Below are 14,711 nucleotides of genomic sequence, written 5' to 3' on the forward strand. Positions count from 1 at the left end.
TGTGTGTGTGTGTGTGTGTGTGTGTGCATGCGCGTGTGTGTGTTGGGCAGAAGCAGAGGGGGATGGAGGTGTGTGCCCATCAGAGAGCTGGTATCCTGTCCATCACTACAGCAGAGGATCCATCCTAAAAACAAATCTCTGCGGCCTCTTTCTGCTGGTTTAGACAAACCTAAAGCCAATAAGTTTCAAGCTCAACACTGTAATCTGTGGACTCAATATCAGAAATAAACTCTGACCTCAAGATTGTCAAAAAATAACCATTTGGCTGGTTATGAGAGAAGTCTTGAGTTGATTTGCAAGATCAGTATCTGAGCCAATAGAGATGTTTATTAGTATCAGCTGAACTGGTTCTAATTAAATTCAGATTTTGAGTTCATTTTAGAGCAAAACGGCCACAAACATGAACATGTACTGTTCATACTGATCAGTAAACTTCATGGTAACCTGCCCATTATCCTATTGGATAAATATTTTCAGAGCAGACGTTTTGGCATGGCATAGCAGGAAAACCACAAGAGTGATTGATAACATTAAAAACAACTGCATTCCCTTTTCCCATTTCCATTTAGATGAGCTTGTGCTGGCACTGTGCATGCTGACTCACTGTCATGCCTTGCCGGGATACTTGATGGCACTGAGCCACCGTTGACATTTGTTTCACCTGCTCTTTCCCTGCTCTGATAAGTCGAAATGTCTGCTGTGAAAAAGGTCTGTCAGGACTTGCAGAGAAGTCGACATTTTGAACTGATGTTCGCACTAGAGGGAAGGTCAGGGGGTCACCACAAATATCAGGGTGGTCTTTAGGTTTTCAGATAGCCTGACACGAACCAAAATGTTGGTGAAGAGGAAACTCTGACCTGGCGGAGGCTCTGGAGGGAAAGTCTGAGTGTTACCAAAATCATTATTATTTATACTGTGGTTTCAGCTCTGTTCTAGATCAGCAGAGTACATAATGAGCTGGATTTCAGAACACTGGAGTGCTAATGAATCAGCAAGGCGGCACATGTTAGTGTCATTACATCAGCAACATGCGGTATATCCCTAGAGTCAGGTAAGGTAGGTATAGTGTGGCTGCAGCTAATAATTATTTCTTCTCTCCATTTATCGGCTGATTATTTTCACTCTAATAGTTCATTGTTTGTTTTATAAAATGCCTGAAAATTGTGAGAAAAACATTTGACAATTTGAGAAAAACACAGGACACACAGAGGAAGCTGTGTATCAGTGGGTGTAACGTGTTAAGTTGAAGGGACACAGTGCTGCCATAGCACGGAAAACACAGCTGCACCTAATAAAGTAATTATGTGCAGTGACATGTCACTATCATTATCAAATTAGACATATCAGGCTCTCAGGTGTGGTGTTAACTCCAACCAGCTCATCAATACCTGTTTTGTAATATCAAAATTTTTGTTCAAATCTTTCCATAAATTGAATGATTTATTAGTACGGCCCTCACTGCTACCTCCAATGTGTCATTTTTAATAATGTCACCGATCAGCCTGGCGACTCATTGACAGGAGAGATTAGGAGAAACAAATGGATTCAGTTTTTGGGTGGATGCACCGTTTACTTATTCTGTATATCCACTGTAGAAGTCAGACCCTCAGAGGTCTCTCCTAATGAGGCCGGCCCTGCTGCTAACCTCAGCCTCGTTAAGCCTCATGCTCTCGTTAAGCCAGGGCTTGATTGGAAGCCTTCTACAAGGCTTTTAATGGATAACAGAAGCTGTTCGCTGTTAGCCAATGCAAAGGAAAACCGATCATCAGAGACCAAGTGACACATCTTTTGACACTGTCACAGGGGAGGTTTGAGTTAAAAAAAATATTCTGTTCATACTTACAACATGAATAGAGATAATATTAAGGACCTGATGATTCCAACATGATCAAAATTGTCTTATAATTTTGAGCCTTGGCCCATCAGAGGACATTTTCCAAATAATGAAGGGACTGTTGATATAATGTGTTGCATCCCACATACAGAACAGGAGATAGAGAGTGGGGGATGCTGTGAGTGGAAGTAATAAAAGTAAAACCTGATCCTCTCAGTTACCATTTAATGGAATCTCTTTGGACGCTGTATTAACAGAAAAAATAAAAGAAAGTCTGTGTGTGTGGGTAAAATCTTGTAAACTCAGGTAAGAAATCCTCTGATGGAGCAGTGGTTAATGACCAGAGGCTCCTGGCAGTCGCCACAGAGGAGAGGTGGTGACTGTGTTTGATCTCTGTGGGACAGCAGCTGTATTAAAACAATAGATGGAGCCGCACAGTAGGAGCTGTAGTAAAATACACAGCTTCTCTTTGACTGTATAAGAGCAACGAGACCACAGACAGAGAGAGAGAAAGAGAGAGAGGGTAAGACAAACACAGGAAAGCTAAAACTTGCTAAACTTCTTAAGTATCGATGATCCTGTATATGAATGTGTCTGGTGAGTGCCATAAAACACACAAACCGACAGATTTAAATGCTAAGCTACTGTGAAATGTATTGGCTTGTTGTGTTGTCCAGTTTGTACAATATCAACTCCGTATTATAACGTGCTCACATGGTGCAGTAAAGGTGTGATTCATCATCATTTAAAAGTTAATAATAGTTGGGATCTACAGTGAGCTTCATCTGGCCACGGGTGAACACATGGGCTATAGTTTGATTTATTTTCATGTCATATCAACTATTATAGGAGTGTGACAATGTTATGATCAATAAAATAAACCATTATTATTTTTTCCAGCCAAAAAGCGACTTTAGACCCTTGTGGTTCCTCTGTAATTCAAACACTGCATCATGGGAGATATTTGAGCACTGTGGTCAAAGTGGGAGATTTTGTAGGGTCTCTTATCTGGCAGCTTCCTGGAAGAATATTTAATGATCCAAATTTTATCTGTGATCAGTTATGAGATCTGAACTTCTGCTTTTCTGATCTACGAACCTTGTAATTCTACTTGGGCAGGACCTTAAACAGAGAAAGACCCACTGATTAATTTTGTTTCTGAAAGGTCAACAACTTCTAACATCCCTAGGTGGTTAATTAAACGGCATCATCATGAAACATCATGATAAACTAACTGCTGCTCTTACTGCTGTGCTCTCAGTGGATGCTGAGAGCGCCTGGAAAAAGGCACAAAGTGCAGGGAGAGAGTCTCTTCTCTGCACTGAGCTTCATCTGAGATTAGAGTTGAATACCGATGAAGAATTTACAGAATTTATGAGAAAATCTTGCCAGAACCTTCTGCCATTTCCTGGAAAAAATGCTTGTGAGAATCAGGGACTTTCAGTATGTGCTTTTGTGTTCACATTTATTGTGTATATGCTGAAACAAAATCACCTTCCCCAAATGCCACAAACAGTACCAAAAAACTAAAGAACAACATGCTGAAGTCCACCCTTGAAATGATTCACTATTATTATGGAGCAGCTGCAGCAGCCTAGTCAAAATAATTTAGATGCCAAAATGGCAAATAACAGTTCAGCTGTGGCACAAAATATTTGTTCAAGTATAAAAGAGTGAAAAAAAAAAAATCAGAATATTAAATGGTAGCGGTAAACTGCACAAAGTAAAAATCCCTTTTTCAGGAATTAAGAAACTGGTTAATTTACAACTTTCCAGCAGCAATGGACGTAAATCAAGCCTTGAAAGTTAAAGCAAACAGTTCCTACAGGTTGATGACTTACAAATCCTCTGTCTGTACGAAGGCAGTGTTGGAACAAACTGATGCATCATTCGGACAGTACTGTACTGCAGGAAGTAGTCCTATCTATCACTATCAGAATGGTGTGAAAAAAACTATCAGAAAGTATCAGGCCAGACTGGTTCGTCAGAGCTTCTTACTACAGCAAGATAATGAGCCAAAAAGAACCAGGTGGTGGCTTCACATGATGAAGAGCAGCACAGTGTCTAGAATTACACCCCATGGAGCTGGTTTAAGATGAACTGAACACAAGGTGAAAGCAAGGCTGACAAGTGCAACACATTAATGGGAACTTCTGCAACATTGTTGGGATTCAAAATCAGAGATACTGAGGTATTAAACTATGTGCATTTCAATAACATGTGGAAAAACTGAGGTGTCTAAAACTTGTGAGCCGTAGTGTATATAATTTGCGCAGTTGATATACAGCAAGGTAGAGATGTTAAACTGTTGGAAAGTAAGTACCACAAAGTTTATGCTCAGGATTTATGGAGCAGATGCAGGTTGTAAAAATGAAGTTTGGATGAAGTTCAATAATAAATAGACTGGAATAGATTCAAATGCAAATGATATGTGCTTTTCTGTCTGCATGTGTGTGTGCATGTGTGTGTTTGTGTGTGTATGTGTGTGTATGTGTGTGTATGTGTTCCATATGTGAGCTTGAGTTGACAGTTACACAACTACAGATGGAAACACACGAAAGTAATATATACCTTATAAATAGCCTGAAATCAAAGCTTGAATTTGAAGCAAAGTTTGAATGCTTTATTTTATTAAGTAATATATCATTTTAATGGCATTTTAATCTACATAACTTTCTGCTTCCTTTGGCTTCAGTAAATTTACATTCTAACCAAAGCATACATGATTGGAGTGACTCTAACTCTATCTGAGATTGATTTACAACCTGGATCTTATTTTCTCCTGAAGCTAATTATTATCTGCAGAAATATTCCATTTCACAGTACTAAGCTAAACACATGCACGCACTGGCAACGCATACATCAAACAGTTGTTTTTTTTTTAAATGTGAATTACACTCCTTTTGCTCAATGTGCGGTTTTGGCAATACAGATAATCTGATATTCATACCAATAAAGTAGGATTTAATTGGATTAAGGGAGACAGAGAAAGATAGAAAACAGGAGAGTCAGATAGAGACAGGGAGAGAAAGTGAGAAAGATAACCTGACAGAAGAGAGAGAGAGAGAGAGAGAGAGAGAGAGAGAGAGAGAGAGAGAGAGAGAGAGAGAGAGAGAGAGCGAGAGAGAGAGAGAGAGAGAGAGAGAGAGAGAGTTTCCGCTGGCTTCGGCTAAAGCTGCAGACTCAAAACCATATGCTTGTCATAGTGTTGTGTGAGCCTGTGTGTGTGTGTGTGTGTGTGTGTGTGTGTGTGTATGTGTGTGTGAGTCTGTGTGTGTGTGTTAGGTGGGCAGGGCTTAGCTGGAGGAAAACTGCTCAGACTGGGATCCTGCTGTGAGCAGCAGGATCCCCGGGACAAACGGAGAAAGGACAGCAGACAGACAGACAGAGTGAGACAGTCAGGTACAGACAGAGAAGGAGAGGAAGACAGCAGGGGATAATGGGGAAGATGAGTCACAAAGACTGAGAAAGGCAGAAAGACAAAGACGAACAGAGCAGGGTTTGAAATACACAGTGTTTTTATGAGGCACTGCTCCTACACACAACATAACAGACAACAGATTAAGCCAATCATCACACATATTACATGACAGACAGTGGATTCAGCCAATCAGAGTGTGTACTGTACGACAGACAGCAGGGTCAGACTGCATGTTAAGCATTTCATCAGAGAGGAACCTGAGCCAACCTGATAACCGGCATGATAAAGAACCAGACTAAACATCAGCAGCAGATTTTCCAGGAAGCATAAACTAAGATAACTAAGAAGAAAATATGAAAATATCAAGTGACCTACCAGACTCTTGGTCCATTTTGATTGACAGCGCTGGGCTCTGGGGGGCGGAGTCTTCACTCAAAGAGTAGCTGTGCTCTGCTTGAATATCTGACAGATTCAAAAGCCTTTTTCAGACATGGAATATGTACAATACACTGGTTTCATCTACCTGTTAAAATAATGGCTGTTTGTCATTCAGATATAGGTGCCAGTTATGTACATGTTTATTGCCGCTTTGCAATACTGTGTTATCTGGGACTGGGAAGAGGGAGCGGTATAACAGGTGGAGCACAGCGTTGAGTTTAAGAGCAATGATATGAAGGAAGAAGAGCGCTCCAAGTTCTCTCACGGGCTCCATAAGTGATGGGTTTTATTATGTATTTTTCCATTTAGATAGCAAAATCTGATGTCTGTTTTACAATGTCAAACAGTGCACAGACCTATGATGACAAGCTGTTAAGTTGGGACTCTCATAATTTTATTTTCCTTATGCATATGAGATGATAATTTGGTACTAAAGTTATTGTGGTGCTCTTAAAAAGAGATGCATTTAAGCTCTCTCTATGCATATTTAACCTTGTGCTGCTGCGGCACAAGGTATATCAATATTAATTTGAAGGATTTCAATTCAGACTTGTTGTTAATGTTAAAATGCTCAACCCAGTTAGATTGACTTTTACATTAAATTGACTTGTGGCTTTTTTAGACATGAGGCCAACATTTAGATCACCCTCACATTTACGTTAAGAGGTGGATGCGACAGTTATGAATCTATAAATTCAACATCTTTCAAAACACGTCCGTCAAAATGTTTTTACTGCTTCCTACAATCATAGCCATCTCACCGTGGAGGCCTCAGCCACTCTAGTGATCACGACACCAATGATTTGTCTCAAGTGACGAGTCTGACAAGTAGTGCTACATCCTTCTGACAGCTTCAACAGACTGAGAGAACCTACATTAACTCTGAGCAGGGATACCAGGACCCATTCATGCAGGTCTGGGAGTTTATTTTGCAAGTGAGTGCCTTGTGGTAGCTCAGCCGGCGGAAGCCTGAACCAACAGCTTAGGGCCTCCTCTTCACAGAGCCAGCACCTGCTAGGTGAGGGATAAAAGTCCAATGTGTTTCCTGCTGGTTAAGAGGCAGGAGTTTTGGAAGTCTCAGACTTTGGCCGCAGAAACTGGCTCTCAGATCATGGAATTTGACTCTGGGGAAGGCCGAGACGGTTTGATTTCAGTGGTTGAGAAGTAACAACTTGATACAGTTGGTCTTCGTGCACAGAGTGTTGGCTTTCGAATTAAACCAAATAATGGGACTGGGGTCTTTCCTACCCAGACTTTGGCTGAGGAGTGGAACAACTGGCTGCTGCACTGTTGGAGGTTCGTCAAGGAAACAAAGAAGGTCATCTACATGTGACTATGAGTGGAGCAGAAGAAAACTCAGCATTTCAAAGCAAGCAACTTCAAGACAGTGGTCGGGCATTGGAAAGAGTTCCACCAACCCACTTCTTTTACCTGCTGTGAGATTTTAATAATGGAAAAAATTAGGAATTCAGAGGAATCAACCGCTGTGCTCCAACCCCCTGGTGCATTTGTATTGGATTGCACTGTTAGGCATTACATACATTCATTTTCTGCACAAATCCCAGTGTGTTCTTGCATTTCAATACTGTGAGGAACTGTGGAGAACTGTACACGGCATGTGTGTTCTTGTAATGATAATTTTTCATAATAAAAGAGGAGCTGACCTGGACTGCTGTCTATGTCCATGTGTAAAAGGGAAGGTCTGTCTGCCAGCAGGGGTCGCTCTAATAGATGGTCGTCAAAGAAACTGTTGAATAATTCACTGCTGAAGTCGTCCATCTGATCACCTGAGAAAGGCTGGAACACATGAGGACACATGGAGACAAAAATAGTTATTTTATGCAATAAAATGGGAAATTGTTTTCTTTAGTTAGTTGCCACTCCAAATAAAGAAATATGCTGTGGTACATTGGATATAGCTGGTAAATTTGTACAGTCTGTGCAACAATTCAGCATCTAATGAAAACCATGTGTCTCCAAACTTAGTGATTTAGAATTTTTCATATAAACTGAAAGATTATGTTTACCTTTGTGGGTACTTAAGATAAAAAAAAAACAATAGGATTATGTTTTAAAAATGCATCATCTTCTTAGCTATTGACAAATGACCGGAGATACATGATTTCCACAGGGCAGCGAGGACACGTGAGGTGCCTTGCCTTGCCTTGCAGTTATTCAGCTTGGAGTGTCCGGGAACTAGAGCTTATAAATATATTCCTATCAACCATACTTTCAACTCTAATGCTAACATAGCATGCTAACTTTCTACAGTTTGCATTTGTGGGTGTAATAATCTGCAAGTGTAAAGGATAAATGCTGAGATTTCTGCGACTGTTAATATGAAATCTTAAGACCTGGAAAAAGATACTTACTTACAACTAATACTTATTTTCTATCAATAATTAATCTGCCAATTCTTTTCTTAATCAATCAATTGGTTGTTTTGTCTATAAAGTGTCAGAAAACTAGACAATCTAGACTGTGTTAATGGCATGGAGAGTCAGTGAGTGGGAAACAGCATTGATAGATTCATCCTTAGTGAGGATGAATGAGTCACTGAGCTGAGAGACGTTGTTCTGGAAGCCTGGGACAGCATGGTGCTCTGATTTCACTGGTTTACACGCACACAAACACATACACACACAATATGAGTCACCCTTCTCTTAAACAAACATGCACAAAGCAGTATAAAAGCATACACACACACACACAAACACACACACACACACACACACACACACACATGGATAGGTTGGAACCTATTACTACACAAGTAAACTGTGCTTGGAGGCTCCTCACACAGACACAGTGACAGAAATAACTTCGATTTGATTAACAACAAATACAAAATTGATTTACATGTTTTATTCCTGGAAATTAGCTTCAGTTCTGCCAGTGTGTCACAGCAGATTAAATCAGTCCAGTAGCAACAATGAAGACAGCGCTGAGATAATAAATACAGACCTAACTTCAATATTTTTTCAACAATGGATCACATGTGTAATGTGAAAGGGGTCACTTGTGGTGATGAACCAACAAAGAACTCATCCGACTCCACAGTTCCTCTCAGCTCTATGAAGCATTTCACCCTCTTTCGGTTCATTGTTCTGGGTTTTCCATCCTCACATACTCCACTCTCATCAAACAGCAGGCAGCTCTGATAAACCCCCTGCATGATACTTACCAGTACTTATGTATGACACTATAATATTTCCTTCATTGTTATTTTAGCTGCAACAGAGCAAATGGTTTTAAAACGATTTGTGTATACTTTTATTTTGATAGGTAAATGTGTCCTGTTGTAATCAGAAGCCAATTATCTGTAATGAGCAGGGAAGTTAACATTTTTTCATATTTACAGATAGGATTGGTTTGCTACAATTGTGTGTTTGGCTTTTGTTTTCTTGGCTTCATCATTTTAAATGCATGCAAACATGAAAACTGCAGTGCTTGTAGTCATGTCCATCACTGCAGAAGGAGAGGCATGGCGATGAAATAGAGTAACCAGAAACAAGCCAGTTTGTACACGATGTACTGCAGGAGTATGGGAATCCTTGGTATGTTCTGCAATATTCTTTGCAAACAAGTACCACTCACACCTTCACACATGCATTATCTCAGTGTGTATGTGTGACTTTGCTTGGGAGATCAAGTGTGTCTGTGGTGTAAGTCTGGGACACACGCAGCTGTCTAATGAAACCACATGGAGTTAAGCACAAACACACACAGAAGGTAGGCATACAGACGGTGGGTAAAATAACAGGAGTGCATGACAAATAAAGAACTGCTGATGTTTTGAAACTAAACTGTGAACTGATGTGAGATTTGAACATATAAAGATACAAGAGAAATGCTTATTTAAAACACAACAAAAGCCATTAAACAGAGGAACCTGAAGATTTGTCTGCAGTAAGTACAACAAAAGAACAGGATTAATACAAGATTAATAGTGATTCAGTGATTAAATAAAAAGGGACTAAGAGTCAGCTGATTCTAGAGTCAATAAAGGAACCATATCCACATTTGTATTTGAAAATAAACTCAAGGCTAAGAGTAAAACAACTGAAAGCCACTGCACAAAAAGGTGTGTTCATGCACTTACTGATCCTGCAGCCATCCATACACAAACGAATACTCACCCATTCATAAACAAACGCACCCACGCGCAGGAATAGTAATACAGACAGAGCGGCCTTGTCCTCGTGCGGCACTAAACATTCAAACAATATCCCTTCAAATAACCGTGACACTGCCCCTTTAACTTCGCTCCATTAGGGAATATAGGTCACATTTAAGCTGGGCTGCATAAAAATAAACAGTGAAAAGTTTCCAAGATGGAGAAATGTGGCTGAAATTACTGAAATGATGGGAGAGGTGCAGGGAGAGAGAGGAAGCAGAGAAAGCATTTCAGTATGATCTAAAATTAGCTCTAGTAGCTGCATTAGTCCAACAGTAGTAGTGTTTATGTTGCGCTCTACTAACATTTTACTATATAGAGATTAACTCTTGTAGCTCCAGCAGTTACAGCTTTGTACTGACCCTATTTTGCAATATTTAGTTGGGGTAGGTTTGTTATCCACTTGCTCACATCCAATGCACCTGGAGTCTGTGATTCAGCTCCCACCTACTACCAGCACAACCCTGTTTGAGGCTAATCTTTTTCTTATCCATCACCTGGCACCAAGATGTATCCATGGCACTGTTTGTTTATTCTAAACCCACACAAACATGTCCAGCTAATCGGCATGATGAAAACCTCCTCCTTTCAGGACTGGACGTGTACAGACTGTGTCATTGACATCTCCCTTCACTCCCCTGTTTTAGTTTACTAAGTGATGAAGAAATCTGACAGAAATTTTGCTAAATTGCAGATTGATCCATATGGCACACACCCTAAAGGCACAAAACTTAGGGGTGGATTTCAGGTGGGATAAGGAAGGAGGGAAATGATGGAATGTGTCAAATCAAACCATACAGCCAAAAGAAATTATTAAATTGCCAAAAGCTCCCAACCTTTCTTGTATCCTTCTCTGCCATCATTCATCTTTCACATCACTATGTACAACTTGTGCAACATATACAGAGAGATACACATGCAATAGAAGCTGTTGTTGTTAGGTCAGAAAGCTTAATGAGCCCAGAGTGGTTCAGTGTTAGGTGGTTGGTGCTGGGACAGCTGCAGCCAGAGGTCTGGACCTTTCATTACCTGAAACACCCTGCCTTCTGCTGGGAAAAGAATCCCATTAGGGAGTGTTAGAGAGCAGTTGACACTTTTTATAGTTTATTTCGGTGCTGGGGTGTCATTAGGGGGGATGGGGTTGAGATGTAAACCACACAGGGAAAGAGCCTGAGAAGACAGACGCAAGGAGTAATTATAAATGCAGAGAGAGACTCTGTTATGTCTGTAATTAACAGTGTTGAGTCTCAACACATCTCTCCCCTCTCCTTTCATTTGGATGCCTCACTGGTTCAGGTGAGACAGACAGAAAACGACCAAATGATTCATTTTGGCGTTAAGGCTTGAACGCTGGCTTAACTGTGCAGTCTGTTGGTAAGAGGAGCCACCTGCTGCACCTTCACAATCATACAGCAAATGAACCACATGCTCACAGACTTGTGAAGGAAATGTCTTTTCTGCAGTGCAATGATGAAGCAAAGCATTGCGATGAACTGGACTACTGAGAGCCAGTCCAAAAAGTTTATGTCATTATGGCATGAATATTGCAGTGGAAACCATCGTAAACTCTTCAGAACATCATGTAAAGGCCAAAGGCAAATACGCTGAAAAGAAAATGTTCTCGACAAGTTTCAAATTCAGCCCTCCAAACTACTGTCATTTGGATTCAATCAACTCTGCTTCTTCTGGTTGTTCTTAAATCCTGGTTTCTGATTTTTAGATTATTACTCAAGTGGGAGAAAGAAACCAAATTAAAGCATAAACTACATTTATTCTCAGCAGATCAAAGCTGTCAAGAACAAGTGGTTTGGTATTTTGTGATTCATGTTAGTAAAATAAAGTAAGCTGTTCTAGTATTACCTGATTATAAAGCATTACAACTATAACTGGAGACATACGACAGACTTCCTCTATGCATGCAATTATTTTCACACAGATTATATTTTACTGCATCACGTGCCAGCCATAATTGTTAGCAATAGCTCTATTTGTGCATGTCAAAAACACTGCACTACATAGTTATCTGTTTCTTAATGAATCCCAAGGTTCCAAGTCAGAACTGGGTGTGATATCCAACAGTACGCAAGACGTCCTCAAAGCGAATGCTTTCTGAAACACATTCAATTCAAGCTGCAATGATGAGTCGATTAATCAAATAGTCGACTGACAGTAATTATTTTGAAAAAAACTCCTGTTTCAGTCATTTTTTCAACAAAAATTTTCTGGATCCAGCTTCTAAAATGTGATGATTTCGGGCTTTTTTTTCATCATACTTGACAGCAAACTGAATACTTTTGGGCTTTAGACTGTGGGTTTGACAAAACTTGCAATTTGAAGAGGTAATCTGGGGCTATGGGAAATGATCACATGCATTTTTCACTATTTTTTGACATTTTAAAGACAAAATTATTAAGAAATTACTTGATAGCTGCAGCCCTACATTCAATGATGTAAATGATCAAAAGTAATCTAAAGTATTGATTATGTTTTGGTTAAGTTTGGATAAAACATGCAATAACAGTTGTATAATACTCTAAATCTAGAATATTAAAAGAAAAAATTTAAATCACAAATAACTGAAATTATCTCACTCCATTGGCAGGTTTTCCAACTGGTTTTTAAATAAGATATCAAAAGTCAGTAACATAAACATTTTTTGCAGTGTAAAATGAAATTGCAATTTTGAGAGACCAGAAAACATCATGTCATTATCTTATAACACTGCCTGCCACAGATAAGAAAATGGCAATGTTCTCGACTGTGTTTGGCTTCATGTGGTGATGTGTGGCTGCAGCGGGTTGGCTGTGTTTGGCTTCACATGAGCTACATTTAAGAGTGAGAGAGGAGGGAGCCGAGGTGGTTACCGTGTGTGTGTGTGTGTCAGTGTGTGTGTGTGTGTGTGTGTGTGTGTGTGTGTGTGTGTGTGTGTGTGTGTGTGAAGTGAACTGAGCTATAGTTCTCAGTAAAACAGCAGAAGTATTTTTCCTTCTCACACAGTCAGACTAACACACACACGCACACAAACACACATACACACACACACACTGCTGCATGCCTGCTCACATTCCTTCTGAAAGCTCAGCAGCCAATCGGCAATGGGCATGCAAATGAGATGGGTGTGTCTTTTTAAAGCTGGAGTACAGGGTCTGAACGGAGAGTAGAATAGAATAGAATAGAATAGAATAGAATAGAATAGAATAGAATAGAATAAAATAGAATAGAATAGAATAGAATGAGAACAGCGAGATCAGAACATGACATGTAGTGAAAAACATAAAATGGATGCAGGATAAAAAGTATGTGTAGAAGTGTGTGTGTGTGTGTGTGTGTGTGTGTGTGTTTGTCAGTAGAAAACTGAGAGAGAACACAGGGAGGTCAAAACACCTCACAGCTTGAACCTCCTGCACTGTCCTTACCTGACCTCACTGTTGCATGTGTGTGTATATACATGTATGTGCATCTTCTGATCCAGTTCTATACATTACATAATGACTTACAGCTGAACCAATCAGTCGATTAATTGATTCTTTAAGCGACAGAAGATAATTGCCAACTACTTTGATAGCCAATTAGTAATGAAGTAATTTTTAACTTTTAATCTTCTATCTTTCTATTTGATGCTTTTCATCATCATATATTAGAGTAATATGAATATCTTTGGATTTAGGACAGTGTAAAATTACAGTAGGTATTTTTCATTATTTTCTGACATTCTACAGACAAAAAAGTGAATGGATTGATTGAGAAAATACTGAAAATAATCATCAGCTGAAGCCTGAAGTGAATGTGCACTGTGGTACACTTGTATTATAAGCTCACATCCATACTTTGCTAATTTATGTTCCATTCATACTCAACATGTTTTGAAAATGGCCCTCTGGTGTGGCACGCAGTTAATAAAATGTTAAAATGGTGCACAGTGGTTACTATGGTTACAATGGCTTCTGGCCCTGCATGAATTTATGCTCAATAAATCCCATTTCTGGGCCTCAAACATAACAGAGAAGGAAATCAGTCCTAACTGACCCAAAAGTCTCAGAGTAACACTTCTCTTCGACTTTTAAAATCTCATCTTATCTAGAGCTGAAATAATTATGAGAAATAATTGATTGATCAATGTTTTCTTTAAATCATTTCAAGGAAAATCAAAACTTTCAAACTTCTCAAGTGAGAGGATTTGCTGCTTTTTTGGATTATGTGGTAGTGAATGGCTGGACAAAAAAAAGAATATGAAGATGTCACCTTGGTCTCTGGGAAGCTGCCGTGGCAATTTTTCACAATTATCTCACAGTTTATAGACCAAATGACTAATCTATTTAATCATGAAAATAATTGTTGTTGCAGCCGTACTTTAATTTCCTTCAGGATTTAGGAGACCTACATGCAGAGCAGAGTTCCCGGTAGGAGGTAAATGATGTTATCCATGCATGATCCATGCTGGATGTTGTGGTCAAATGGTCCAGTGCACATGACGCATTGATGCAGATGGATCATGAGAGCAGTTGCCACTGATCGACCTTGAAGCATCTGTACAATTCACAAACTGTGAGCAAGTCATGTTCACAATTCAGTGATGGGATTTACCTCTACTCTGTGGAAAGACAGAAGGTTCATCAGTAACTTTAAAGTTCTACTCTACCACTCTGAGGATGTCAAGACCTGCTTTAACCACAGTAATTCTGAGATTCCCACATTAATGGCTCATTTCTCTGTAAAATAATTAGCAGCCATCGGCCCTACTGATAATGATTGACAATTCACTTCATCTTTTTCTTCTTGTCTACACTGACTATTTCTTCAAGGGGTATCTATAGTGCACTGGAGGAGACAAATAAAATTCA

General features: G+C 39.6%; 1 protein-coding gene across 1 annotated transcript in view; it reads right to left on the reverse strand.

The window, feature by feature from the left end:
- creb3l1 (cAMP responsive element binding protein 3 like 1) overlaps positions 1-14,711 on the reverse strand; it is a 33,228-nt gene that overhangs the window by 15,011 nt on the left and 3,506 nt on the right. The window contains exons 2-3 of the mRNA XM_022769860.1: positions 7,358-7,490; positions 5,631-5,717 (exon numbers count right to left, since the gene is read on the reverse strand). Of these exons, the coding sequence (XP_022625581.1) occupies positions 5,631-5,717; positions 7,358-7,490 (220 nt within the window). The remainder of the gene's footprint in view (positions 1-5,630; positions 5,718-7,357; positions 7,491-14,711) is intronic.

The sequence above is a fragment of the Seriola dumerili genome, unplaced genomic scaffold (assembly GCF_002260705.1).
Source record: "Seriola dumerili isolate Sdu_G_001 unplaced genomic scaffold, Sdu_1.0 BDQW01006251.1, whole genome shotgun sequence".
Taxonomy (NCBI): Eukaryota; Metazoa; Chordata; class Actinopteri; order Carangiformes; family Carangidae; genus Seriola; species Seriola dumerili.